This window comes from Drosophila subobscura, chromosome O, assembly GCF_008121235.1.
Source record: "Drosophila subobscura isolate 14011-0131.10 chromosome O, UCBerk_Dsub_1.0, whole genome shotgun sequence".
In the NCBI taxonomy this organism is placed as follows: Eukaryota; Metazoa; Arthropoda; class Insecta; order Diptera; family Drosophilidae; genus Drosophila; species Drosophila subobscura.
Genome location: NC_048533.1, coordinates 19,232,906 through 19,259,607, shown reverse-complemented (window position 1 = coordinate 19,259,607; position 26,702 = coordinate 19,232,906). Strand labels below are relative to the sequence as shown.

General features: G+C 47.7%; 4 protein-coding genes across 7 annotated transcripts in view; 1 reads left to right on the top strand and 3 right to left on the bottom strand.

Annotated features, from left to right (window-relative positions):
* The first annotated feature begins 1,136 nt into the window (after positions 1-1,136).
* On the top strand, positions 1,137-20,502 carry LOC117895967 (sodium/hydrogen exchanger 9B2). Of its 2 annotated transcripts, XM_034803921.1 has the most exons (11): positions 1,137-1,392; positions 1,801-2,127; positions 9,425-9,854; positions 14,910-15,197; positions 15,255-15,437; positions 15,513-15,688; positions 15,757-15,863; positions 17,792-17,980; positions 18,624-18,767; positions 19,168-19,269; positions 20,054-20,502. In XM_034803921.1, the coding sequence occupies exons 1-11, from the start codon at positions 1,377-1,379 to the stop codon at positions 20,309-20,311; spliced, it is 2,220 nt and encodes a 739-aa protein (XP_034659812.1). In that variant the 5' UTR covers positions 1,137-1,376; the 3' UTR covers positions 20,312-20,502. The 2 variants fall into 2 exon arrangements, with proteins under 2 accessions (XP_034659812.1, XP_034659813.1); XM_034803922.1 differs by lacking the exons at positions 1,137-1,392; positions 1,801-2,127 and adding an exon at positions 7,104-7,253.
* LOC117895972 (odorant receptor 94b) lies at positions 10,507-11,721 on the bottom strand. The gene is made up of 2 exons (XM_034803932.1): positions 10,624-11,721; positions 10,507-10,560 (listed from the first exon to the last, which is right to left on the bottom strand). The coding sequence occupies exons 1-2, from the start codon at positions 11,719-11,721 to the stop codon at positions 10,507-10,509; spliced, it is 1,152 nt and encodes a 383-aa protein (XP_034659823.1).
* Positions 12,921-14,197, bottom strand: LOC117895969 (odorant receptor 94a). Its single transcript, XM_034803928.1, has 3 exons — positions 13,455-14,197; positions 13,036-13,402; positions 12,921-12,974 (listed from the first exon to the last, which is right to left on the bottom strand). Exons 1-3 carry the CDS (start codon positions 14,195-14,197, stop codon positions 12,921-12,923), a joined length of 1,164 nt encoding a protein of 387 aa, XP_034659819.1.
* Positions 16,653-26,702, bottom strand: part of LOC117895968 (neuronal growth regulator 1) — a 73,759-nt gene continuing 63,709 nt past the window's right edge. The window contains exons 11-12 of one of the 3 annotated variants that reach the window (XM_034803923.1): positions 25,873-25,886; positions 16,653-16,668 (exon numbers count right to left, since the gene is read on the bottom strand). In XM_034803923.1, the coding sequence (XP_034659814.1) occupies positions 25,877-25,886 (10 nt within the window). In that variant the 3' untranslated portion in view covers positions 16,653-16,668; positions 25,873-25,876. Of the gene's footprint in view, positions 16,674-19,605; positions 19,619-25,872; positions 25,887-26,702 lie in introns of those variants that run through there. The other 2 variants (XM_034803924.1, XM_034803926.1) reach the window with 2 other exon arrangements.

The following is a 26,702-nucleotide window of genomic DNA, read 5'->3' as shown; positions in this document are numbered from 1 at the left end:
TTAGTAAGGTAGGTCGGGGTTTGGTTCGGATCGTTTGTCATGACTAAGAGCCTCTCTGCTTGGAAACCGAATACCGTGTTGCGCAATTCATATTTCAGTAGCCGCCACGCACTCTCTTATCAATTCCGGATACTAACACAGAATTTATTTATCGGTTAATTGGAGAGCCAAAAGTAAAATGTGGGAAATTCAATATATTTCGTAGGAAAGATAAGCGTTTCTGGTTCAGCCGTCAGTTCGACCCCAAACGACTAAAGCTTTCAGGCGACTTGGAGCAAGGTATATTTATAGATGAGGTTAGCAAAAACCATAAGAGGTGCTCTCGTCATATCTTCCGTTGAGTGCGCTTTGGAACGTCTTTGCTTTGACTTGGAGTTTTCAGTTCTTCTAGGTATATTCCCATGTACCTGTTCTTCTTTTGTACTATTCCAGGCATCACTCATCCATGTTCTCTTTCTTGATATTTAAATTTTGCATCCCATTTGCATCTCTTCCATTCTCACTCTCAGTTGGCATTATTTCCAAACAGTTCTCCAGTTCAAGGTGTATTATTACAAGGTGAAGAATGCTCCCAGAATGTTCTCACGAGATGACACTTGTGCTAACATACTCGTGAAAATGTAAGCCAATTCATCCAAGGAGCACGAGAAGTTATGCTGCTCACCGATTTCTCTGCCTCTCACAGTTTAATCCATCCACCCTTTCCCTTACAACCTCCTTTTCCCCACTCTTTCAACTCTCCCTCACCCCACACTTCTCACGCGAACGTCTCTTGCCCATACATAATCTCTTCTCTTTGCTAATTTTTCTCTATTCGCGCGGACGCAGCGACGTTTGTTTTGCGACGCTTATTTGTTTGCCAATTAGTTTTAATCGAAGAGAGCACCCAGCTGCCGCTCCACTGCCGCGCCTTCCGCCGACCGAGTGCACAATCGCCGCTTCAATTGCTTTTCTAATTAACGCGTTGCGCAAATATTTGCCAGAGCACGTGTAATACAATTAATGAAATCGGATGTACCCGCAGACCCTGCTCTGGTTGTGTCTTAGCGCGTCGCGCGTCTTATTGTTCTTTCTTGCAGTGCAGCGTTCGGTCGTCGGTCGTCGGTCGTCCGTCTAGTCGCGCAGCGTCGGTGAAGTGGTCAGTCGGTCGATTGCGTAGCTATCGCTCTATCTCTCTGCGCCCTCTCGTTCTTCTCTCTGTCTCGACTGTCAATAAAGCTCCACCGCATACGTCATCATTGAGTATCGGCGGCGGCAGTGAAGCGACCTCTCTTTGTCTTGTGCTTTTTCGTTTTTTGATTTTTTGCTCAGTTTTGTTTTGCTTCGCTCTTCGGTTGCCACGGAAACTTGTGCTGAAGAGGGAAGAAAGGGGAAACATGAGCAGCCAATTTGGTGAGTGGCTGTTTGAATACTCTTAATTAGTGTGTCTTCTTGGTGTGAGGTATTTGTTCGTTACTAATCGATGTAATTCATAAACATAACTATTCCATATGGCATACATTTTATTACGTATTTATTTATTTATTTATTGTTAAAACTAATACCAACCACAGCTTAACAAACCCGCAAGGGTATCCAAAGTGCTACTCCAATCTTTTCTGTATTTATATTTATCATATTTAGCATGTGGATTTTTCCAATGCTGTTAATTTACGAGTTTATGGTTAATCAATTAAATACGTGCATATTGGCGTTGGTTTTTTGTTGCCAAAGTGCCAATAAATGAATCGTGTGCAAATAAATCGGATTTCGGAAATTGATTATGCCAACTAATGACTAAATCTCGTCCCGTCCCGATAGATGTGTTCGATGTGGTGGCGGGCGACAGTGGCCCCCAGCTGCAGGCCTTCCGCAGCAGTAACCCGTCCGATGACGCCTATCAGGCACCTGCGATGCCCAAACAGGATCGCCAGCAGGATGCCAACCATTTGCCATTGCAACTGCTGCGGCGAGCCAGCGAAACGGTGACCGCCAGCATTCTTGCCGATTTGGAACCTGAAAAGGAGCATCTGCTGGGGGAATCAACTGGGATTAGGTCCAGCAAGGAGCGCCCCCAGCCACCGCCGCGCAGCCATGGCCAGTCATCGTTCAAGGGAAAGCAAATCTCTGTCCCCATGCTGCCAGAAGGTGAGTGATACATCTAATTGTGCTTTGAGTGTGGGGGGGGCTCGTATGGTATTGTCGTCATGGAGTGCACCGAGAATTTGGTGCTGGAGCAAAGCAAAAATATTTGCAACGGAAATTCTTTTCGTTTTCCGCACACAAATACACAGAGCCAGAGGAGGATGCCAGGACCAAAGAGTGAGAGAGAGAGACATTCAAATGCACATACTTTCCGCACAACGTCAACGCTTTTGTTGGCCAACCAAGCGAAGTGGGTCTGAAGAGAGCGCAGAGACAGACAAAAGGCACATTGCACACATGAAGATGTGCACTCGAAGAGTATGCAGAAACAGATACAGACATATATATGTGGTGTACATATATCTCAGCATATATTCATAGTTTGCTTATTCAAAGTTTTTGTTTCACTTCCAGTCTCCGCTCGAAATTGTGCAAACAGCGCTGGCAAAGTGGGAGTAACAGGCAGCTGGCAAAGTGGAAGTGGAAGCGTGCCGCATGCTGTGTCTAAAGCCGAATCACAGTCCTCACTCTGAGCTGCCATGAGCTGATTGAGGCATTTCGATTTTAAGTGAACTCCAGATTCTGCTAGGATGCTGGCAAGATAATCAGAGAGAGAGCGCCAGAGAGCTTGGCAATCGCATGTACTCTTATGTACGTAATATTTCCGTATATTGACGCCGAAATGTCTGGAATTGTCATTGCCGCCTGTCTCGGCTCATTCGCATGCACTTTCTTGGGCTGTCATTGCCACTGCCACTGCCACAGCCCTTGGCTAACAGAATCATGCATCCAAGGCCCAATGTGCCCAGTGGGTGCCAGCCGGGGCTGGACTAGCACTGCCCAATCTCTGGCTACTTTCTGTTTATTTGTCGGTTGGCCCTTCGCCTGTTTTGGCAGGTGGTCGCGGCTTGTTTTTCAACGCATCCACTAGCTATTATTGTTGAAATGCTCATGCAGCTGCGATTGTTTTGCATCTGTCCGGGAGAAACTTTTGCCAGAGCAGAGCAAGAGCCAGGGCTGGGCTTTTGGACTGTTGCGGCAGGGTTAACACTGCCAGAAACGGAATATTTCACACAAATAATGAGCTGTTTTAGTTGCGCACAAATGCTCACAATCAGACAACTAACACGAGTCCCGCACCCACTCTGGGCACCTCGCCTGCTGCTGGTCCTGGTAGCCCACAGGCATTCCATTCGGAAAAGTATATTTCCATGAATATGCATTAGTCCGGAGCTCATTTCCTGTGCATTCAGTTCGAGTTTTGCCAGCGCTTCGCACCCCCTCGCAAAAGTCATATTTAAATAGATTCTCCTCCGCCGTCAGGCATCGGCCACATAGCTAATGCCAGCTCGTTTATATTAAATAAATTCCATTTAAATGCTGCGTTGCAGGCAATCTCTCAAGCTCAATCTTAAATGGATGTATTCCCCCGACCAACGAGTGCCTCGTCTGCCTCCTGGTCGTCTGTCACTTTGGCGACGTTTCTGTTAACTAAAGCCAACATGATATACGCTTTGCACACGCAAACATTCTCGACTATTGATAAATGCAAGGCATGTGCATGGGTCTGTGCGCGAGAGTATTGTGTGCCTGGGTACGGCACTGCGCTCAGGTCGGTTTATTACGTATTCGCAGTGTATGACATTTATAAATGCCAACGTTGTGGCTCTTGTTGTTGTTGTTGCTGTTGCTGGATGCCTCGCTGTGACTGAGCATAATGACTGCCAAATGAATGGGAAAATTTCATCTTACATATACCCGTACAGACCCCCCCGACTCTCCCGCCACAGATGTGTGGGGACTCTCCTTTCGACGCCATGTGCATTGACGTTGATGCGTTTTGCCCCACAGCATTTCGCTTTGACTTGCTGGATGTGCCGTGTGCCGCATGCCGTATGCTGCATGCTGCACTTGCACTTGCCACGCAAACGTTGACTGGGTTTTTGAGTGCCACAGCTAATTTCTAAACTACGAGCTTAATCGAGCGTCGTTCTCGGTGTGTCTGTGTGGCACATCATCTTTGACTGTGTTTTTTCTTCGGTTCGCCTCTCTGTTTTTGTGTGCAAGTGATGCCGAGGACTTGCTTATTTGGTTTTTGCATTTTCAATCTGTCCTTTTATTTGCTTAGCTGTGAATGGGCTTTGAGTCCATGTGAAGGTTTGACCTGTTTTTTCCCATCGTTCTGTCTCTCTGAGCTTCAAGTATTTCCCATGCCTGGAGCCAAGAAGCTGACAGTTTCCACTGATTTGCTGTTGACGTTGCAATATACTCGCATGAGCACTAAATTAGATGCGAATCGCTGAAGCGTGTGTTCATCTCTTGGCGGGAATGCAATCTTCCGCTGCCGCTCCTTCCGCTCCTTCCGCTGCTGGGATGCTCGATGGCAGCCATCCGTGCTCCGTACATACAATATATTCTGCGAAAAGAAATTACATATTTTTTTGAATGTGTTTCCACGCACTGGTTAACAGGCAAGTTGCAAGTACATAAGAGGATGCAACAGGAATCCTCCTCTTCTGTGCACACATTGAGAACACGCAGACTGCGACTGCGGGGCGTTCCAGAAAGCATGATGGGTGGTGGCATAGTTAAAAGGTGGCACGCTTAAGTAAACATAAATAAAATAAATGTATGTTAGGTACGGGTGGAAAAAAGTGAATTGATATATGCATGCTGCAGACGCGGACACACTCAGACAGAGAGTCCTGGAACTTGAAACTCCTTAGCAAACACACACACACGAGGATACCCGGCAGCAGTCATCAGCATCCCCATTATCGTTCTCCTGTGCAATTTACCGTTTAAACATATTGAAAAAAGGTAACTCTAAATAATGAATAGTTGCATAACTCATATAAATCACTAGAAATCGTTATGAGTCTCTAAGTCTGGCAGAAAACACTCGAATACTCCTCCTGGGGGATTGTTTCAAAGAGCAGTGAATGAATCAGCAAAATATAAAACAAATTTATGACACTTTTTGCAGTGTCTACTGCATGCCCCATGCCCACTCGTAAAAGAAATCTAAACGAAAAGTGACAATAAAAAAGGAACTAGCAGAAGAAGGAGCAAAGTCTTTCAGCAACTTCAAAAAGAACAATAAATTTTCCATTAGATCTTTAAGAAGTTTCCAGCGATGTCTCCCTGGCGAAGATTTTCCAAACTTGTTTGGGTTTTCCCTCAGCCCTGACCGGTCGCCCCTGCGGTGGACCATGCGAAAGTGTTTGCCTTGATTCCAATTAACACCTCAGCTGTGTAGGCAACTCATTGTCTACGATGCTCCTCGATGCTCCTAGACTTTGGTTCTGGTGGTGCGGCATATGACAACCGAATGACTAAAACTTTTACCGTCACCCGGAAATGCACTCGTCGCCATCTTTGCATCCATGACTCTGACTCTGACTCTGCTGCGGCTTACTCCGGGGCAGCGTCAGAGCGGAGTGTCTGTTTTTTGTGCGTCACTCGCAGTGCCAGTCGTCGTCGTCTTCGTATAATTTGTGTGGAAAGTTTCGCAGCAATTGAAAAGCGAAATTCTGTGCATCGCATCTAGGGCGTTGGCTTTAAAAAACTTTTGCATTATTTTTGTGCCTGGTCACTTGAAAGTTGCAGAAAATATGACAAGATAAAATGCCAAAAAGTGCCACGGGGAAACTGTGCAAAGCTCAACGATAGCCGCCAACAATGGGCGTGGACGAAAGTCTCAAGAAATATACGCCCCCCGGTCAATGGGGTGGAGTGGCAGTGCCCGCTTCTGCCAAAGGTAATAATCAATGGGGCGAGCAGCACTCCCAGGCCCTGTCCGTGGTCCGTGTTCCTCGAGTGCAAAAGAAAGCCTTAATGACCCGCCCAACTTGCAGTTGAAGTTGGCTCAACATTTTCCGTGCTGTCTTTTTGTAGTCCTGCCCCTGCCGAGTGCAGGGCATGAATATGAAATATCACAGAGAAGTGCTACCCACCACTCTCCACGATGCACTCTCCACTCCACCAGTGCGCTCCAGCCACTTGATTGCAGCCGAAAGTCCTGTCTTACAATACCTGTGCTCCGCTCGCTCTCTCTGTCTCTCCGCTCGCTATCTCTGCTGACACCTTTGCACAATTTATGCACAATTTTTTCCCATGCCTGACACAAAAAAAAACAAAAAACTTCAACGTTTCGGTGTGGGAGAAACTTTAGAATGAGGAACATAATTCAAAAAAATTGTGCGGGGCGGCGGCTATCATTCCCCAAGCTTCACTTTTCCTTCATTTACCATTTCCCATTTGACTGCCAGCCGGAGGCTATGCCGCAAGACTGTTTATTATTGCGAAGATATTTTAAATTAATTAGCAAAACTTAAATATTTGCCATTGCTCAAACGCGAACTTCTCATTGAACTTGCAATAGGCTCGAAGCCACAAGGAACCCTGGCTGTAAGCAACTGAACTGAAATCGCAAATATTTACCGAGCGTACATAAGTTTCTTTGTTGATTATTTGGGGGGAGGACTAATTAATAGATAAGCAAATGCTCGTAATCATAATTATGCTCGAGGTCAAAGGCGGGGGAGTGGCAGTCAATGGCTAGTGCGCTGCTTTAACTTGTTAATCGATGTTCTAGCTCTGTTTGATATCTTGATCTATCATTCGATTCGCACCAGGCAACTCTTTTAATGCCACGCTGCTGTTAATTCCATTGAATTCTGTCTGTTAATAATTCAATATATTCCCCAGCTCCCACTCTCACTCTCGTCTCGCGCTCTCTCGCCCGCTCTGTTGTCTTCCAATTTGTTTGCTAATTTTAAAATATTAAACAAATATTTTATGTGCCCGTGCGAGAGTATCTCTCTCGGAGACTGTGGAGCTGTATGCTGTTTTTATTAGCATAAGATAATATGTATCTATATACTCGCACGGCAGACAATACAGATGTGAGATGCTTTCCATGAAAATGATAGCAGGGACCGGCGGAGAAGTCAGTTGTCAGCCGGCATCGAATGCGATTAGTTATCATTTGGCTTTTAATTCAATCGGTTCGGTGTTTCCACAAGCAGGGGCCTCTCCCCGCCCTAAATAGAATCTACGTAATATTCGATGGAAATTGTTAATTTTGTGCTTATTAAAAACCCATTTATTCATAGAAAATTGTTTAGGTGAGTGGCTTAGCTGGCAACAAAATTGACTTAGTTTCATTAAATGTTTTGCCAAAATCTATTAAAAATAATGTTGTGTATTTAACGCACAAAAGGAACGCATTTATTTCACATTTCACGAGTGCACAGATTATTAAAAAAGTTCCGACTGCTGGCTATTATTTTGTGTTGAAAACTGTTTATTTAATATTTCATATTCAGTTACTTTAACGGTGCTTTTACCCATACCATTGCTGATTATAATATATTTTTAATGCAATTATGAATTAATTTAAAACTAGAGAAAGGCACCAGCGCCGCAGAGTGCTTTTGTCTCTGTCTACAAATTGTTTTCTGGGTAATTGCTTGTTTTGGTGGAGCTTCCTCTCTCTCTTTCTCTCTCTCTCTCTGAGTTTTTTTAGTTCTCTATTGCTCTCGCTGGATGGCAATGACAGCAGTTGTGGTAGCACCATCAATAGATCAGCTGTATGTGTATAAGAATAAATATATGAATATAACTAAGGTCAACGTGGGAACTATGATTAAGGGAGCCTCTCTAGTGGTAAGGAAATATGTAGATTTATCTTTAGTTTTTAGATCAGAGTTCTATGTGGAAGTTCTTTAACTAAATGCAATGCCAATGCTAGAATCTAACTCTCAAATCCTTCTCGGAAGAGCTTATTGCTGATTGAATATTTATCAGCTAACTAAACTGATTTCCTGAAGCACACAAGACACTCTCCTGCTGATTGATTCAATTAAATTTACCCATAAAGTAACACTTTAAATCCGTTTGGGATATATGTATCTTGATTTAGGGGCCATGGCCTGTCACTTCGTGTGCGTCTGAATAGGTCGCATGATAGCCCGAATCTCAGAAGCGACACGTGATCCGGGGGATACAGAAACGCAAACAACTGTCGGATTGTCACACTGTGTCGAACTGGAGCTCGAATTGGCGCTAAATATTTGCGGACAATTAACACGTAGCAGCGCCCCGGCAGTTGGGTGACAAATGACAAGCAGATTGTCTTCTAAAATCAAATACAAACACGACTCGAGTCGATGGGGTGTCAAGGAAATATAAAAAAGTAACAGAATCTCAAATCAAATCAACTGCTGATTGCACAGCCTACACACACACACACACACACACAGATACTCACACAGGCACAGTCTTGCATAATAATTGTGAGAACTGCGATTGAAAAATTGTCGTTATTAGAGCAGCGCTTCATATGCAAAACAGGGAGAGCCAGAGCCAGTGCCAGAGAAGTCTCCCATCCAATTAGCCTGGCTAGAAGCCAGTCAATTGGACGGAATGGTTCGACGGGCTGTCGGCAGGCGGACCGGCATTAAGTGCGCTAATTATAAATGGAAATATTTATGTATTTCTTAGGCTGCAGCCAGACCCCGTCATGCCCTGCCACCCAGCATTGGCAGTGTGAAAAGTGTGAAGTTGTCGCGGCAACAATAAGGCCAATTATGGCGCAGGCGACTCGACTCGACTGGCAGAGGCTGTGCCCCAGAGCCAGAACCAAAGCCAGAGCCAGAGCTGGAGCCGACTCGACACACCTGTCGACTGGCTGGCTTTGTCGTGGCCTGGCGAAAACAATTTCCGTGCCGCTAGCAGGGTTATCATCATCCTTGCATCGTTGCGCTGTCGTTGCATCCAGCCAGCTCTCAGCCTCACTATCCACCCACTTCTTTGAGGGTCTCCTGGAGCTGAAGCTGAGACTGGGTCTGGGACTGGGGCGCAATCAACGCTTGTCAATCTTTGTTGCAATCTTCATTTTGCCATCGTCGACACCACCTTGAGTAGTAGGTAGTGCGACGAGGACGAGTACGAGTATTACAGGTTGTACGTATGAAAGCCGCACTCGGCTGCACTTTGCAATTTAAACGTGCCGACTGCCGGCTGCAGACTGCCGAGATGCCAGCACCGTTGACATGGGGCTCTTCTCCTCTCGGTTTTTACTTATGCATGAGCTGCAGAAATGAATGCAAAATGGGTTAAATGCAGCTTGTTAGCGCTTCCATTCGATGGTTTTGTTCGGTTCGGTTTGGCTCGGAAGGGAATACTGGGAACCCCCCCAAGCCCCGCACATTATGTGTGCACTCTGCAGCTGTCCTGCAGCTGCTCTGACGTTGACATATCTATTAAAACATTTAAATCTGTTTGCCACTTACAGCTAAGCGCAGCAGACAGCAACAAAAACAGAGGCAACAGCAGCAGCAGCAGCAGAAGGCTGACAACATGACACAGGATCAAGGCAGAAACGGCAGTGGCAACGGGAACGGCAACACTGCGCCACAGGACACACAGAGTGGCAACACTGCCCCGTCGCTGCATACGAAATTAGACATACAAAAATTCCCGGAAGACTACAACAAAGCGCAGACGGATGGCAATGGTGTTGGTGTCGGAGCGGGTGCGGGTGCGGGTGCGGGCGATGCCACACAAAACGCTGCAACAATAATTTTAACGCCGACATCATTAAATTTAACAACAAATACAACACAAAATGTTGCCGGTAACAATGCGGGAGCCCGAGCCCTGCCCGTTCCCAGTGGAGGAGGAGGAGCAGGAGGCCAGAGCGAGGAATACAAAGGACCCAAGTGGTAAGTGAAAAGCTCATGTGGCCCCCGGAACCCCGTGCTCCTGCACCATTGTGCGGATCCATGCTTAACCCTTTGAATGCACTTCCGGCGGGACAGCCAGCTCCAGCGCCAGAGCCAGCCGAGCCGCCATTCACACTTGCATTGCACGCGTTTTTCGCATATCCGGTCCATGCTTTGCTTTGCGTTTGCATTTGCTTTTCTATTTCTATTTCTATTTCTTTTATGCGCTAACAATGGTGCTCATGGTTGCTGCCGCCACACTAGGCACCCGCGCGTGCTTCCGCCAGGCTGTGGATTCACGTCTGGGTCCTGCGACTGCAACTGCGACTGCGACTGGGCCCCAATTCCCGGGTCGTCGTCGTCGTCTAGTCGCAGTCAAGCCTGATTTCTTTTTGCTTTCTTTGTCTTCTTTTTGGCAGTGACACTTACTTTAATAGCTGGCGAAATGCCTTGCTGGCTGCCGGCATTTATACTCGATGTAGAACTCCGTGCGGGACGCAGACAACGGCGCAACGTGGCATATGAGTTACTGCTGCTGTGTAGCTGTTGCTGTTGCTGGGTTATGGTGTTGTGTTTAACACAATTTGTGTGGCCTGGCCCTCGGGGGGTTTGTTCTATTGTGGGGAGGCTGTGTGTGGCTTGAGTTCTCCGCTTACTTGGATACTTTCAAGAGCAGGGCAAAGAAACTGTAGGCATTGTTGATTGTCTGCAGAGGAAACACACACACAAGTTAGAATGGGAGTGGAGGCTGCTATCCTCAGCTTCTCACCTTGACGAATATGGGCAGGCCAATTTCGAAGAAGACTCCGGCTCGCACCTTGACGGGTCGCTTAAGGAACTCCATGTAGCAGTTGAGCATCTTGCGAGTGGGCACCGAGTACTCCAGCCAGTTGGTGTGGAACACGCTGTTGGTCAGGGCGCTGGCATGGAAGGTGAGCTCGTTGCCGTAGTAGCAGGGCAGGAATATCTGGACAACCATCACGGCCACAAACTGCAGGGTGGTGAGGAAGAGGCCCGGCCGCTCCCTGAAGCCCATGTGCACCAGCCTGTAGGCGCTGAAGCAGATGATGAAGGCGCTAAACACCACCTGGGAGAGGACGTAGGGCGAGACGAGCACCTCGCACTGGCGCGTCAGGCGGCGCACTCGTGTGTGCAGCCGGAAAATGGCACGCAGCTCGGGAGCGGCCACCTTTTCGGGTGCCTGATGCAGCGCCCGCAGGCGGAGGTTCATAACTCGATAGAGCAGGGCGATATGAAACATGAAGTAGCAGCCCATGGTGTCCAGCAGGATGTTGGACACACAGCACAGCGTCATGGCAATAACGTTGTAGCCCCAGGCGTAGAAGTAGCGCTCCCGGGTGCGCCACTCAAAGGGAACGTAGTAGCCGAAGGGCAGCTCGTACTCCTCCTGAACGAATACGCTGAAATAGCCCATTGCAGCCACAAATAGGCTGCCCCTGATGTAGAAATAGAAGATGCGCTTGAAGTGCAGCTGCTGGCGTTGCCAGAGCTCCGCTTCCTCGCGGGTGCGTAGCTCGTAGGCGGGATCTTCTGACAGTTCGCGAATGAACTCTGAGACCTGCTCTCGCCTATACCAGAAATTGATAATTTTGGTGACCAGGGCCAGCTCTGTCAGCGACATGTACAGCACCTGGCCAGCCTGCTCGAAGTCGGCGGAGGTGAGTGCCTCCAGCCACATCAGGGAAATGTAGGTGAAAGTCAGCGGCAGATGCAGGGCAAATGGATAGATGCGCTTCACCCTTGACCAGAGGTCAGTGCCATTTTCGTCCGCCCATTTGAACAGTCCTGTCCAGCGCTGGACCGTAATCAGAAACCGAACAGCAGCTATACGATCCGTAGACTCCATTTTCAGCAATTAAAATAATTTTTAAATTACTTTTTCCTGCTTTTATAGACTTATAGCCTTCCAAAGCGGTCGCCCCTTCACATAATTCGAAACTAGGGTTGTATTCTTGATTCGTTTCCCACTGGAACACACTTTTGCGATTCTAGTTCCCGTCCAACTAGTAAAAATAAAACCCGAGAAGGTGACTGGAGTCCATTGAATGATTTATTTTCACTTCATTTTTTATTGAATCGAGTGGAACTGGTTCTTTTGGTGAGCCATGCTCCAATGATGTTCCATCCCTCATTCGTTTAGTTAATTAGCCAAAATATTTATACAGTTTTAAGGCAAAAGCAATTACAATAATTAGCCCACTGACATAATGGGGAACCATTGATTGGCTGTGTCTCCTACAAAATACATCAGTCACGCAATGTCTGACAAGAGAGGGAGGAGTACAGAGAGACATGAGGATATGTCCTGCTGCTGCTTTCAGTTAATCAAAGGCTGTCAGAAGGTTCATGTACCCACAGCGATGTACCTCACAAACATACACTTATTGAGTTAAGGTTAGTTGTTTTTTAATTGAAGATTTATTTATTATATGGCTCTCAGCTGATTTCTGCTGATACTGCTGTTTCCTTCCGTCTCTGCTGTTACTGCTTATCTGTTGCTCTGCTTGTCTAAAGTTAATCGGCTGCCTTATCGTTCTGCTGGTACTGCTGTTCCTCTTCTTCTCTGCTGAACTACTTGTTTGCTGTTAATCGGCTGTTAATCTCGTTCTGCTGTTACTGCTTTTCTGTTGTTCTGCTTGTCTGCAGATGATCGGCAGCTCATCTCGTTCAGCTGTTACTACTTCTACTTATGCTGGTCTGCTGTTATTCTGTTAGTCTGCTGTTGGACTACTGCTAGTCTCGTTCTGTTGTTACTGTTTCTCTGCTGTTACGCTTGTCGGCTGCTGATGGGCTGATGCTGTCGTTCTGATGTTACTGCTTATCTGCTGTACTGCTTGTCTACTGTTGTTCTGCTGTTCTGACAAAAAACTTTTTTGTATTTATTGTAATTTACTTTGTTGCAATTCGCAAATTTCCCATTATTCGTATTTATTCTAATGGGCTGAAATTATTCTAGATATTATTATCGACAAATATTCTTTATTGAAAACGGGAATACAGATTATTCAGATACTGTTAAAGATTCGCAATAAGTTCCACGAATTTTCATTTAGAGACATTCAACAGCAGGGCAAAGAAACTGTAGGCATTGTTGATGGTCTGCAAAGGAGGAGGAAACTCATTTCATTAACGTGAAAAAACTCTTAAAACAGATAAAAACCTTTACGAAAATTGGCAAACCAACTGCAAAAAAGTTGCCAGCTCTGATGGCAACTGGTCTCTTGAGGTGTTCCATGTACCCATTGAGCAGCTTGCGGAGTGGCGGCCTGCAGTGCAGCCAGTTGGTGTGGTAGACCTCGTTGGTCAGTTGATGGGCGTAGACTGTGATCTCGTTGCCGTAGAAGCAGGGCAGATAGATTTGCAGGATCATTACGCTGACAAATTGCAGCATGGCTATGAACTGCCCGGGATTGGCGCGGATTCCCACATGCTGCAGTCGATAGCCGCTGAAGCAGATGATCAGGGCACTCAGAATGATCTGCGAGAGAATGTACGGGGACACAATTGTCTGGCAGGTGTGGGTCAATCTGCAAAGGAAGTAGTTTCAATGGAATATTTATAATGAAAGGACCTACAGACCTGCGCACACTGTGATGCAATCTGAAGATTTGACGCAACTCCTGGCCAAAGTAGAGCTCATCCGATGTATTCTGCAGGTCTCTCAATCGCTTGCCCAGCAATCGATACAGCAGGGAGATGTGGAATAGGAAATAACAGCCCAGGGTGTCCAGCGTAATGTTCGAGATGCAGGTCAGCGTCATGCCTGCCATATCGTAGCCATAGGCCAGCCAATATCCGCGCTCGTTGCGCCACTCGAAGGGCACGTAGTAGGCGAATGGCAGCTCGTAGTCCTTCAAGAAGAGCACTCCAGTACAGCCGCTGTAGACAACGCCTAGGCTGATCAGTATATAGATGTAGAAGAACCACTTGAAGTGGCGCTGCTCCCGCTGCCAGAAGTCCAGCTCTGCCTGGGAGCGCAGCTGAAGCTCTGGCGCCTGCTGGAACTCGTGCATCAGCCGCCAGGCAGCCGTGCGATAATGCCAAATGCTGAGAATCTTGATGACCAGCGCCATCTCCGTGATGGACATGTACAGCACTTGACCCGCCTGCTCCAGATTGCTCGAGACGAAGGCCTCCAGCCACATGAGTCCGATAAAGGTGAAGGTTATGGGCAGGTGCAGCAGAAAGCGATAGTTTCGCTTCACGAAACCCCACACAGTCCACTGCTCCCCCTCCGAAAGAGACCAGGGCCAGAGGCCAAACAGTCGCATGACCTGCAGAATCAGGTGCATGGACGCTATGCGATCCTTGTGGCTGTCCATTTGGTTAGCGTTTGTCGACCGTCGCTAAAGCCCGACGGGGTTTTATAGTGCCCCAGGAGCACGGCAATTAGCAGCAATTATATTTACATAATTTAGCTGAGAAACAGAGAGAAGAAACTCCAGAATGTCTAGGTATTTGCTTTCCCTTCTTCAGTATATTCTAAGCATTCAAACGGAGTAGGTTTAACCCTTTCGGGGAGCTTCTTGTGGCTAATGGACAGAGCAGGAACGGCTTTTGGTGGATAATGAGTTCTTACGAGAGATATTCCCATGGCCAGGTATGTCGAAAAAAATGTACGAAAAGTGTGACTGGCGTGGACCTAATGATTAATCTGAGTTCTTGTTGGGTTCAATGCTTTCCTTAAGGTGAATGAAGCCTACGTCACAGTTTCCAGTAACCGTTCCCACAGATGAGCGCAGCTTCATTCGGCAGAGATAATCTCACAGTAGATAATGTAGATAACGAGAGCGAACTTCGAGAGAGAGAGAGCGCGCTTTACAGGGCAAGCAGTCAAGCAGTGCTGAGAAAACAAGCAGGTAGGCGGCTGCAGGCAAGCAGTTATGGGCAAGCAGCTCTGCTCCAACGGCCTCACCCCCGCAAGCAGTGGCTCTCCAGTTCTGCTCTGAACAATGAGCAGCCGGCATTGTTCTCTTTTTTCTTGCATAAAATTAACTTGAAATTGAATGATGTATTTTGATGCGTTCTTTGCAGGTGGCGTCACTTGGTGCTGCATTGGCCCCAGATTGCCGAGCATGTCGCCCTGCTGGTCATCTTTCTGGGTCTCTGGGCGATGGCCTGGATTCTGCTGAGGGAATTCTCGCCGCCTCAGACAGTCATCATGCGCATAGCATTCCTGTTTGTGGGAGCCCAGATATCCGGCATTCTGGTGACATTCGTGCACTTGCCCGACATGCTGGGCATGCTCTTCTTTGGCGTGCTCTATGCCAATTTGGGGCTGGCCAACTTTGACGGCTACCAGGGATTCGAGCTGTTTCTGAGGTAAGAGTGCGGGATTAAGAGCAGTTCCCAACCGAAAAGTGTCTAAACTTCCAACAGGGAAATGGCCCTGATCAATATCATGCTGCTGGCCGGCCTCGGACTGGACGGGGATGCGTTTAAGCGCCTGTGGTTTATGATTCTCCGCCTAACGCTGCTGCCCACGATTGCCGAGGTGGCGGCCATTGCCGGACTGGCTTACCTCACCCTCTCGATGCCCTGGCTCTGGGGCATTACCTTGGGGTGAGTGCAGGGGTTTGGGTTGTTTTCCTTGGGTCTGATTGATTGGCTATCAATGTGCGTTGCGTAATCCCACAGTTTGGTCATCACCGCCATCTCCCCGAATGTGGTGGTCACCGTCATGCTCAAGCTGAAGGAGGATCGTCTGGGCCTGAACAGCGGCATACACACCCTCATCTACGCGATGACAACCTGCAACGATGTGGTGTCCATCTTCATGTTCGGCGTGATAATCAGCGTCATCTTCTCCACAAGTGCGTGCCACACAGCTCGACTCTGTGTATCTGTCGATAAATGCTTTGGCTTTTGCTTTTGCTTACAGCCTCGCTCACCCAGCAAGTGCTGCAGGGACCCATTGGCATTGGAATTGGACTCGTTTTTGGCTATCTGTACGGCATGATGCTCCAGTTCTTGCCATCTCGCAATGCGGTAAGCCCTGTCCATACCAGAAAAAAGGCATAGACGTGGCCGTACACCCGTAGACGTATACGCAGACGTGGCAGCGCACTCTTTTGGGGTGGAGCTGCACTTAAAATGCACATTCAGTGAACACTTAGACACTCAATCAGCGCATTTAATGATGCAAAACGCGCACAAGCATCACTGGGCATGGCAATGGAATGGCAGTGGGTGCCATATGCACCACCAGGAATAGGAGATCCTCTCTCTCTTCGTGTGTGTGTGTGTGTGTGGGTGCATTTTGCATAAAAAGACACTTACATGCAAAGCGGCAGCGACGACGACGACGACGACGACGACGACGACAACGGAGCGACGGAGCTGGCGACATTTGCGACGACAGTTACTGCCAGCATCTATGTGAAGTTATGCTGGGGACATTGTGGCAGCCACAGCCGCAGCCACAGCCACAGCCAGTGCCACAAAACTCATTGCCGCAACTTACACCGCTAATGGCGCGCATAATCAAACGCCATGGGTGGTGCCACCGAATGCACCAGGGCTGCCACACACACATACACCCATAGACCTCTCATAACTTTTGTTTTCTGCAACGCGACTTTGCCGTCGCCGTCGCCATCGTCGTCAAGTGGCATCCGCAGCCACGCGGCGCTGCAGTTAGTACAAAAATTTCACGCTGTGCGACGTTGAAGTCGCTGCATATTTTACACACACACACACAGACACACACTTGGAGCCACAGGCTATTCACAGTTCACAGAGCGAGTTAGTGCGGGGGGTGAGCTAGTCTGTGTGTTAGTCTCTGTGTGTGTGACTGTCATCAGGCCTCAGTTTTTGGTCTCAGCATCTTCTCGCGTGTCATTGGTGCTGCTTTTATTTTATTATGATTACGCAGTCCCTTGTAATTTCGCAGTCACCTTTAGACACTCCACTTTTGCGCTTTTCCTGCGCGTTGACAGTATTTTTCAATGCGACATTGGGGGGGTGGCAGGTGGAAAGAAAACTCAACTTATTACACAGTGGAAGGTGGACAAAATTAAAAGTTCAAAGTACTTTTCACAGCAAGCGCTGAAGAGGAAACTTGTATTTGTGCTCCTTACCTTGACTTGTCCCTTGCCGCTTTCCCCTTATCGAGTGTCCGGCAAGTCGCCTAACGAAGCGCAATTGAATGCAATTTCATTCGATTTGAGCAAAATGCAGCTTAAACCTTCTAAATCTGTGGACAAAGGAGTAAAGGAAAATTGAATTGCAGCGATTTGCGGTGGATGCCCGAGTGAGTGCTCTGAAAGGGAGAGGGAGGGAGAGCAAGGACGAGCAGCCACATCAGCAGCAGCAGCTGCAGCAGCTGCAGTAGCAAAATTAAAAGATCTCAATCAGCTTCAACACCTGTCCCGAAAACCAACAAGTAACCAGAGCATGACTAAAGCGAGTAAAATATACAAAATATTCGTACATGTAAGACAGAGCAGAGCCAAAACAAAAAGATAACTTTGTTCGAGGCGAGGTTTATCAGATCTAAATCGTTGTTCAGGCCATTTAGCCACAGTTTTTTCGAGTTGCTGGCTAAAAATTTCGTATGCAAGCAAAAGCCAAAAGAACACCAAAACGAACAAAATGAAAACAAAAAAAAGACGAACAACGCGTGGAAAATGGGAAGACAAGGCTGAATTTTTTGTTCGATGCTTTGCGTATACGTAACCTGACCACACGGCGCACTGTCCATCAAAGCAGAAAGAGCACAAACAATGGTCAAAACAGGAGGGTGGAGGGGGTGGGTAGATGAAAAACAGTTTCCATCAGAGTTTTGTAAAGTGATTTGGTTTCTTTTTTGTTTTGCTTTGAGGTATCTACGGAGTACGCACGACTATGCCCGCCTCTAACTCAACCATTTTCCCATCCACTCTTTTCACATCTGTCTTTTGATTCATCCCTTGCAGACGTACGCAAATGGCCTCCGCTTCGTACTGACCATCTTGGGCGGCACCATCGCCGTGATGGGCAGCCGCGTCATTGGCTATACGTCGGCCGGTGCCCTGGGATGTGTAACGACTGCCTTTATTGCGAGAATTGGCTGGAGGCGGGAGGAGAGCAAGCTGACACCGCAGCAACTGCAGGCCCATCAGATTGTAAGTCAAAACTCGGGCATGGGTGCGGGAGGGGCAGTCGAGGCCTATGCCGATGCCGATGCCGATGCCTGTGACTAGCTTTTTGTGCTCTCGAGAGTGTTTTGGTCGTCCTGCCTTTGCGTAACTGAGTGCTTTGGGGGCATGGCCACGGACCCACCTGCTATTTTTTCCCTTTGCCTCTTGAAAAATGTAGCATGTAGCAATAGCGTGCCATTTTTTATATCATTCGTAGGCCTACGGAGGAGCAGCAACAGCAACAGTGTTTTGTTGGAGCCCAGCTCTAAAAAGCCTCCTCCATTTGTGAGCAATTCTGGCATGAGGGGTGGCAGGGGCAAGTGACTGTTGCTGGGTAATTTGTGACATCACGTCCCTGTGCCATGTTAGTTCTCGATTTGTTTTCTACCTTTTGGGTAATACCTTTAGCCCAGCTGCTGCTCCGTTATTGTTGTTCCTGCACTTGACTCTCAAGTTAAAGTTTTTTCAAGAATTTTCCTGGCCCGGCCAATGGATTTTAATTTGCTCCTTACGAAGGGGAAACGACATAAGCAGTCCTAATTGAATGCCATTTGGGAATATATTGATCTAATCAGAATTTATGAACTTTATCCTCTCTCTTTCTGTTTTTGTCTTTCTTCTGCTGCAGGCGAGTGTCCCCAAGCGACTGGATCTGCTGTGGAAGTTCCTCAAGCCCGTCTCGTTCGCACTCATTGGCAAGGAAATTAATTTCAACGTGCTGCAGGGCCATGTAATCGGTTATGGGGCATTGCTGGTGCTGGTCGGAAGTTTGGTAATTAAAATGCTCGCCCGCCGGTGCCGGTGCCACGCCGGTGGCTCGCTCTCTCCGAAGGGGAATGCAACAATGTTCGCCGTTCTCCGTTCGCCGTTCTCCTTTGCCACTTATTTAATTTCTTTTCGGCTCTCACTCAGTCTGTGCAGGGAATACGTACAGCATTCTGCTGTGCGACGGTCCCCGTGGTCACTCCGCCAAAAAAAAAGAAATAGAGAACGAAAACTCCGACGGAGAGGTGAACCGAAATGAAAATGTTCCGGCACCGCAATGCAAATGTTACCTGCACACAACAGAGAAGAGAGAATGAAGCAAGGGGAGAACGGATCGGGGACCATGGCGAACGAAGCGAAGTGAAACGACTAACCAGAGATGACCCTTTTCTTGTTCTCGTTTGCAGTTTCGCTTGGGTTTTGCATATTTATCCACATATGGCGGAAATCTGTCGAGAAAGGAACGTGCCTACATTACAATTTCCGGTTTTCCCAAAGCAACTGTCCAAGTAAGTTTCCCGTTCCGCGTGTCATGTTGCTGCGGTTGGCCCCAGTCCCAGTCCCAGTCGCAGTCGCAGTCCCTGTACCAGCTCCACCTCTGCCCTTCTGCGCGTCTCTCGAACTTTTTATTTCTGGCCATGGCAACCCCAGCAGCAGTACCGAACCGAAGGGGCTTGTCCCCGTTTCCACCAAATGCTTAAGTTATACACGAATTCGCAGGTCGTCCACGTCGAGAACTCTCTCTCTTTCCCTGTATCTGCTGCAGTTGGCAGTTGGAAGCCTTTTGTTTGCAGTTTAACCGCAAACGGACATTTTGTTTATGTCGCCTGGCCAATGCGTGTCTGCCTGTGTGTCTGTCTGTGCATCTGTGTCTGTGGTTGTCCGAAATTTAAATGTTACGCTGGCTTACTAAGCCGTTGCTGCTGCCTGGCGACTGCTGTTGCATGTGTCTTATTGCGAGTTTTCGGCCAAAAGCCAACATGTGGCAATGTCGCTCGCTCGCTCGCTCGCTGACTGCCCGGCTGCCTGCTCAACTTTTCCCTAATATGCGGTTTGGCCGCGGCCACATATTTCACTGTCCACCTTCTCTTTTTTCTTTTTCCTTTGCGTTCCTGCTGTTGTTGTACAGATTTAATTAAAATTGTTGCTGCAAAACCGTATTTAATCTGCTTGACGCTGCGCTGTGCTCATATCACTCATACGCAGCGGTTGCCTGTTCTTAATTTGAGCCATCTAATCAGTGAGCCCTTCCTTTCTCCCTCTCCCTCTCCCTCTCCCCATGTCTGTCCTCAGGCGGCACTGGGTCCCGTGGCACTGGATCTGGCACGTGCTGCCAGCGTGGCCAACGAAGCGCAGCTGGCCCTGGCGGGCAATGTGCTCATCATCTCAGTGCTGGCGATTATATTCACGGCGCCGCTGGGCGCCATCCTCATGCTGCGGCTAGCACCGCACTGGCTCAAACATGGCGATGCAGTGGAGGAGGCCAACGATGCTACCACTCCCACTCCCACCGTGCCCGAGGCCCCCCACAACGCACACAAAAGGGCATAGACGGTGAGCTGTTGCTGCTGCAGGCGTAACGATCTTGCCCCGGATCTGGATGCCATTAGGCTTAACTCTCTCCCGCAGCAAGTCGTACTTATATACCTCCCAACCTACCTACCCCTAGCTGTACTTATACTTATGTGCGTGTACTTATGTCGTTGCAAATACAAAGTGCAAATGAAAATAAAACTAAACGCGAAAAGTTACAGAAATATTTCCTTAAGCTTCCGCAAATCACTTCGAACCCCACTTCACATCGAGGTGAGTTTTTCAATTCGTTTTCAATCCCAAAGCAATGCACGTAGAACCTTTTTTTATTGGCCTAATTTCCCAGTTATTTGCTTACTGGTCCCAGAAACTTGCCCTGAATTAACAAAGTTTAGCCCCTAATCCTGCAGGACTAACACGGCGGCACCCAAAGCAAACTTTGAAAAGTGGGAAAAGACTTTATTGTTTTTCTTCGGGTTTTGTTTCGGGCCAAAGAAAAGCTTTTTCGGCACCTAATTATGACTGGATCTATGTTAATCCCGAAACTGGAGACCCTGCTAATTGATTTTCTAATTAATTTTAAGGGATTTAAATGCTTTGCCGTGTCAGTTGGGCAGTCGGAGTACTCCTCGGAGTTACTTGTGTTTTTCTCATCATGTCAAATCAATCCGAATTAATGATTGACAATTGAAACAGCTGCTCCAGAGAGGCTCAAAGACTTTCATCCGAGTTGGTCAAGTAAATAAATGAACCCAAAATGATTTCGTTATTTTCAAAGAGCTGTCCCTCAGTCCTCCCCCCTTTGCCATGCCTTTTTCGCCTGCTGCCTTTGTGGCAGGGAACATTTGGCCCCGAGCACCAGCAAACAGCAAAAAAACAAAAAGCCGAGAGTAGAAGAAAACATGAAATAATGGCCCAGAGAAGAATGCCATTTAATTGAAAAGTGATTGTGGGGCCACATCCACATAGAGTCTGAGTCTCTGCCACAGCCTTTGCCTTTGCCTCTGCCTCTGCCGTGGGGCAATTGCCATCTTCTTTGCTTTTGTCGCCAGGCAGAGGCAAAGGCAGATGCACCATTTGCAATGCAAACGGCTTAGAATGAACTTGGCTCAGTCCTGGCGGGGCTCAGTCCTGTGTCCGCTTTTGATGATTTTGTTTTTGCTGTGGCCCGTTGCCCGCTGCCCGCTGCCCGTTGCCCGTTGCCACTGCTATGGCCGCTCGCATGACGTCCGACCCGACGCTGCTGCTAGTGGCGGTGGTGGTGGTCGTCGGGGCTTCATCTGTGGCCTGGTTGAGTGAATGCTGAAAGGAATCAAATTAAAAGACGGCAACAAAAAAAAGACGAGAATCGAGAGGGAAAAAACTTATCATTTTCATTTTTTTTTGTAGTTCGTGCAGCTGCGCATATTTTTAACTGGAATTCTCTCGCTCTCCATCTCTCTCCCCACCTCTCTCTCTCTCTCCGCTGCTGGCATTGGTCGCTGCCTTTGTGTGGCATGGAAAAAGAGTTGAGAAAATTGAAGGTAAATTAGTGTTATTAAAATTGCTGCACAAAAATAATTGTGCAACTAAATGAACAGTTTTTTAATGAAAATTCTTTGGTTTCCTGGTGCCTGCTCCCCAGTACCTGCTCCAGTCCCTGCTCTAGTCCCAGCTCTTTGTTATTTGTTGGATTGTTTTTCGCAGTTGATGTCCGTGCAATTAGCATAATGAAGCTAGGTTCCAGCATGCACCCAATGACAGTGGTGCGCCAAGATTTACACAGCACAAATGGAGCTGTGGACCCTCCTGGCCCCGGCCAACACTCAGAGGAATTAAATAATTCTCAAAATGTAAGCCAACGTGAAATCATAATGAAGTGCGTAAGAGCCGGGATTTGGTTTGCTTCGCAATTGAGTTATGTCTGCCGATCCAAATCGCCTGCGGAATGGCCGCGTAGCATGCCTCCCCCCCACGGTGCATCAATTATGCTGCCACCAGCCATCCCTCTGGCACAATGCCGCCTTATCGCTGCCGTTCAAGTGCCACCGGCCATAGATCAACCTTATCAGCGCAGCCAAAGTATTTTCCTGTGCGAAATAAATTCCAACAGTTTATTATTCTAATTCGCATGGCAAATTCCAGCAGAAAAAGAACGCCAGGCACGTCAGCACCTGCCACCCTCAACCCTCAGCTCGGAGACCTGCCAGACCACCAGCCGATATCGCCACAAAAGGAGTTGCGCGAGTGCCGAACGGAAATCAAATCAAAAAGTTCACAAAAATGCCAAAGCAACAGAAATTAAGTTATAAAATTTTAAGGACTATGCGCTGTTTAATTTCCAAATGCCATGCCACGGGCCACCCCCCCCACACACCCTCCCAGCACACACTCAGGTGGACTCCGACTCCGACTCTGGCTCTGTGGCTATGCCTTGAGGGTCTGTGGGCGTGGCTGTGGGCAGAGCGTATTGTGGTTTTTGTTATGCGCCGATTACCATAAAAACAAGCTAAAGAAAGTTGCGTCGTCGTCGGAAACGGAAATCAAGAAAACAAAAAGAATGAACTCAAATGAAGTCTCAGGTCTGCCGTGGCAGGGGCCACGGCCCGCTCCTTCGTTCGGTTAATAAAGTTAGTTGCGAAACTTTTGAGTTATAAGCGCACAAATTATGGCTTATAACAAAGCCCAGTCGAGTCCATCCATCCAACAGCAGCAGCAGCAACAATAACCAGGAACAGCCAACAAAGGAAAACAATTAACATGACGAAGACACATAAAATTTCCACTTCCAGAATGGTCTCGATGGCCTCTAGCTGGGGTTGTCCCCTGTAGTTGGGTGCGTCGAATTAACAGTTGGAAATTCCAGGTCGAAATGTGCGTCAATCACGTGATGTGACGAGGGGAGAGCCTCTCATAGATCTGCCACCCAATCTGCCACCCCGTCTCGTCTCCAGTCTAGGCTTGCCTTCTGTTTTCCGCCTTCCGCCTGCTGCCTGGTTGTTTTGTTAATTTTAATACATGTACTTTTTATCGCCTCAACATTCCTGGCTCAAATGAAGCCATTTGTTGGCTATATCTGTGTATCTGTGGCTCGGTTCAGACTCCTAGGCTTAGGAGTGGGCCACAGGTCGCAGGTCACAGCACATCACAGTTATTTTCGTGCAAATGGCATATTTTTTATGGCTTGTCGCTGGCGTCTTGTTTCTCGTGTCGTAATTAGACAAAATTGTTGACTCCGCCCAAACCCAAACCCAAACCCAACCCAGTCCAGGCCCTGCCCTGCCCATTTCCCAATTGCTCACTCAGTCTTTAATATCCACTCGCTGGGCGGGGCGGGGCAGCGACTCTTGCTGGCAGTGCCACAACCGCTGGAAGGTGTGTTTGACACTTGGCGTGTCAGGGAAGCGAAAATATTGTTCCCTACCCTTTAACAGCCTTTGGGGCATTGGGGGACAACGGATGATCTTCTCTTTGGCTGGCAGCAGTTTACGGAGTTTTTATTGTTGCTATTTGGAATAAATATTTTGCAGGGGATACGACGATGAGGCCTAAGAGCGCACCACAAGAACCACTCTATGTCCATGTGCAGCTACTCCTTCATGGGTACTTGCGCTTCGACTGTCGCACAATCACAAAGCGGTTCTGTGGGTTTTTTGTAGAGCAATTCGGCAAACGATTGATAACCTCTGACCGCAGCAGCAATGATGCGAATGAGAGCGAATGAGGCCTGATAAAGCGACACAAATTATATGCACAAATATGTATTATAGCTGGCATTTTTTGCGCTGATTTTTGGTCAGCTTTAAATTGGTTTATCGCAAAATTGAATTGCATTTGAGGTGAGTGCGGGACAGAGCAGGTGCACACACTCGCGCACCCACGCACCTTTTTTGGTTAAAATTTGACACAGGAATTGAATTATCTGCATGCCGTGGACCGCAAAATTGTATAAATAAATATTAGTCAATTTTGGTATTTGGCAACGTGCGCATACATAATTTGGAAATAATTTTGTGACACTCGGAAGGGGCTGTGGCAGGGAGCCCCAGCTGCAGCCTAGAGCCTAAACGGGTATACAAAATACATAGTTTAGGGCAGTGGGAGCAATGGACTGTAAGCGGCTTTAATTGATAAGAATCCAATTAGAAAGGAGCTGAAGCCTGGCATCCACCAATCGTTGGCCTTCATGGCCATAGATCAGAGGCTCGAACAAAGCCTTCACAAGCAAACGCTCGCATTTCAATGGGCAAATAACAAAGCCCTAAGCCATAGTTCGAATAGGCCACGAAGAGCCCTGTAGCATGCTTATGACATTGTCAATGGCCGCACAATGCCAATGCATAGAGAGGGAGAGGGGCTCATTGATGGAGCAATGAGGCAGCAGCAGCAGCTTAAGACTTGGCCGCTTGCAAACTATTTGAATAATTGATATTAATCGTTGCCAAGAGCTGTCAAAATTAATTTGTGATGTGTTTTCCGAGCTATATTATTGATGATGATTATGTGCCTGGGCCTGGGCTAGGGCCGGGGACCCTAATGAATGCAGAGGCTAATGGAAGTTCTTGGGTGACTCCGACAACCGTTCGACAGCTGAGTGCCGCGCTGAGTGGTTGCGTCTAGTTTTCCAGCCTTCCATTTCAATATCTATCTGGCATTCCTTCAAGGGTTTAATTACACTTTGACTCGGGGAAAATTGACTTCCTCGGACGTGGCAAACTTTATTGTCTTCTTCTGGAACTTCCTCCAACTGGCTCCCCTGGCTCCTGCCTTGCCGAGGAAATCGCTTAATATGTATTAACATTTATTGCCTCGGCAAAGCGGCTGGGCGTGGGTGTGCTGCCAAAGAACAAAGAAAAAAAAAACGATGCCAAGGCAATGGTAGACCGGAAATTGCCAAATACTGATACTTCCGCCGGAAATAAGTTCAATTCTTGTGTTGTGCTCAGCACAGCTCAAGCAGGAGCAGGAACAGGGCAGGCACACAAGACTCAAGACTGTTGCCTGCCCACCAAGTAAATTAAGTTAAAGTTCCCTTATCGGCGCCCCCCAGCCCCATCGAACATGAAGGACATTGAACGCCTGACGGGCGCCTCGCCAGCTATCACCAGAAACACATTTCACACCAGTCGTTTAGGCAGCTTAATTGCTCGCCCGAACTTCACAGCACTTTGCACAATAAACAGATCATAATCTGTCGGCTAAAACTATCAATTTCCAGGCAGCCAAACAAGGGACAGACCGCCTGCCACTCCCACTTGAAAGGCAGTCAAAAAAAAAGGAGAGGAAAGAAACTAAAAACAAATGAAAATGCTTTACAGCATAAAAACAACTCCCCGGAGGGTGGGAGAGTGAGTCCTTAGAAGTCGTGACGGGGTGAAAGACAGCAGACGACAAACGATGTGTTAACATTCGGAGAAAGATGTCGTCGTAGTCGTCCTCGCTGGGGTGACAATGAAAACTGCCGAACATCTTTCGATGCGATAGGTTTCTGTAGGTTCTGTGCTGTGCTGGGTCCTTATAGATTTACGCACACTTAAGCAGCGTTTACTCAGACTTTTACTTGCAGCTTCAAATAGTCGTATAAATTGTTCGGCAGGCACAGCTCTAGCCCAGGCTTTGTTTCTAGTTCAGTTTGTCTTTCTTTTAGTCCAACTTTGGACTGCTCGTGCTCCTCCTGCTGCTCGTATGGAGTGCCAGAGTGGCACTTCCGGGGTGTGGGTTTGGGGTGTGTGTGTGAATGAAGTGCCATGTTCTCACGCTTACGCACTTCCCCAGTGCCTGCCTGCCTGCTGGCCCACATGTCGTATGAGTTTTATGTCCCTCTGTTTATACGACTCTGTGTCTCTCACTCTCTCTCTCTCTCTCTCTCTCTCTCTCTCTCTCTCTCTCTCTGTGCGCTCAATCGTTTCTCAGACACATTTATTTGCGCTGCCTGTGCGTTGTTCCTTCTGTTAGTTTGACAAATAAAATTAGTGCTATAAACATTTGTGAGCCAATGTCTTTTTGCTATCCACAGCAGAGTTACTCCCCAACAAAATGGGGGATCCGTTCCATGTACCTGCTACCTAGTTATCAAGTGGTTACACTCCCAGTCATCTCTGAGCATCTATCGACTATTGGGGGGAATATCAGTCCCCTCTTTGGCCACACCACTGCCTTTATTTGCTTACCCACTCGCAACTCTTTGCCACTTTACAAGTTCTGCTCTTTTTTTCTGTGTCTTGTGTGTCGCCACTGTTGTCGCTGGCAGTTTCTTGAGGGAATTTATTGCCACTGCAAATGCGCTGATATCCGTAGGATGGAGCTTCAGCTCTGAACTTGTATCCCATTTCCGGCAGATGACTCGGATGTTTGTTTTAGCGGCGGCATTCCACTGCACTGCATCTCTATGGCAGCTATGGAAGAGCGCCATCCACACACACTATCGAGT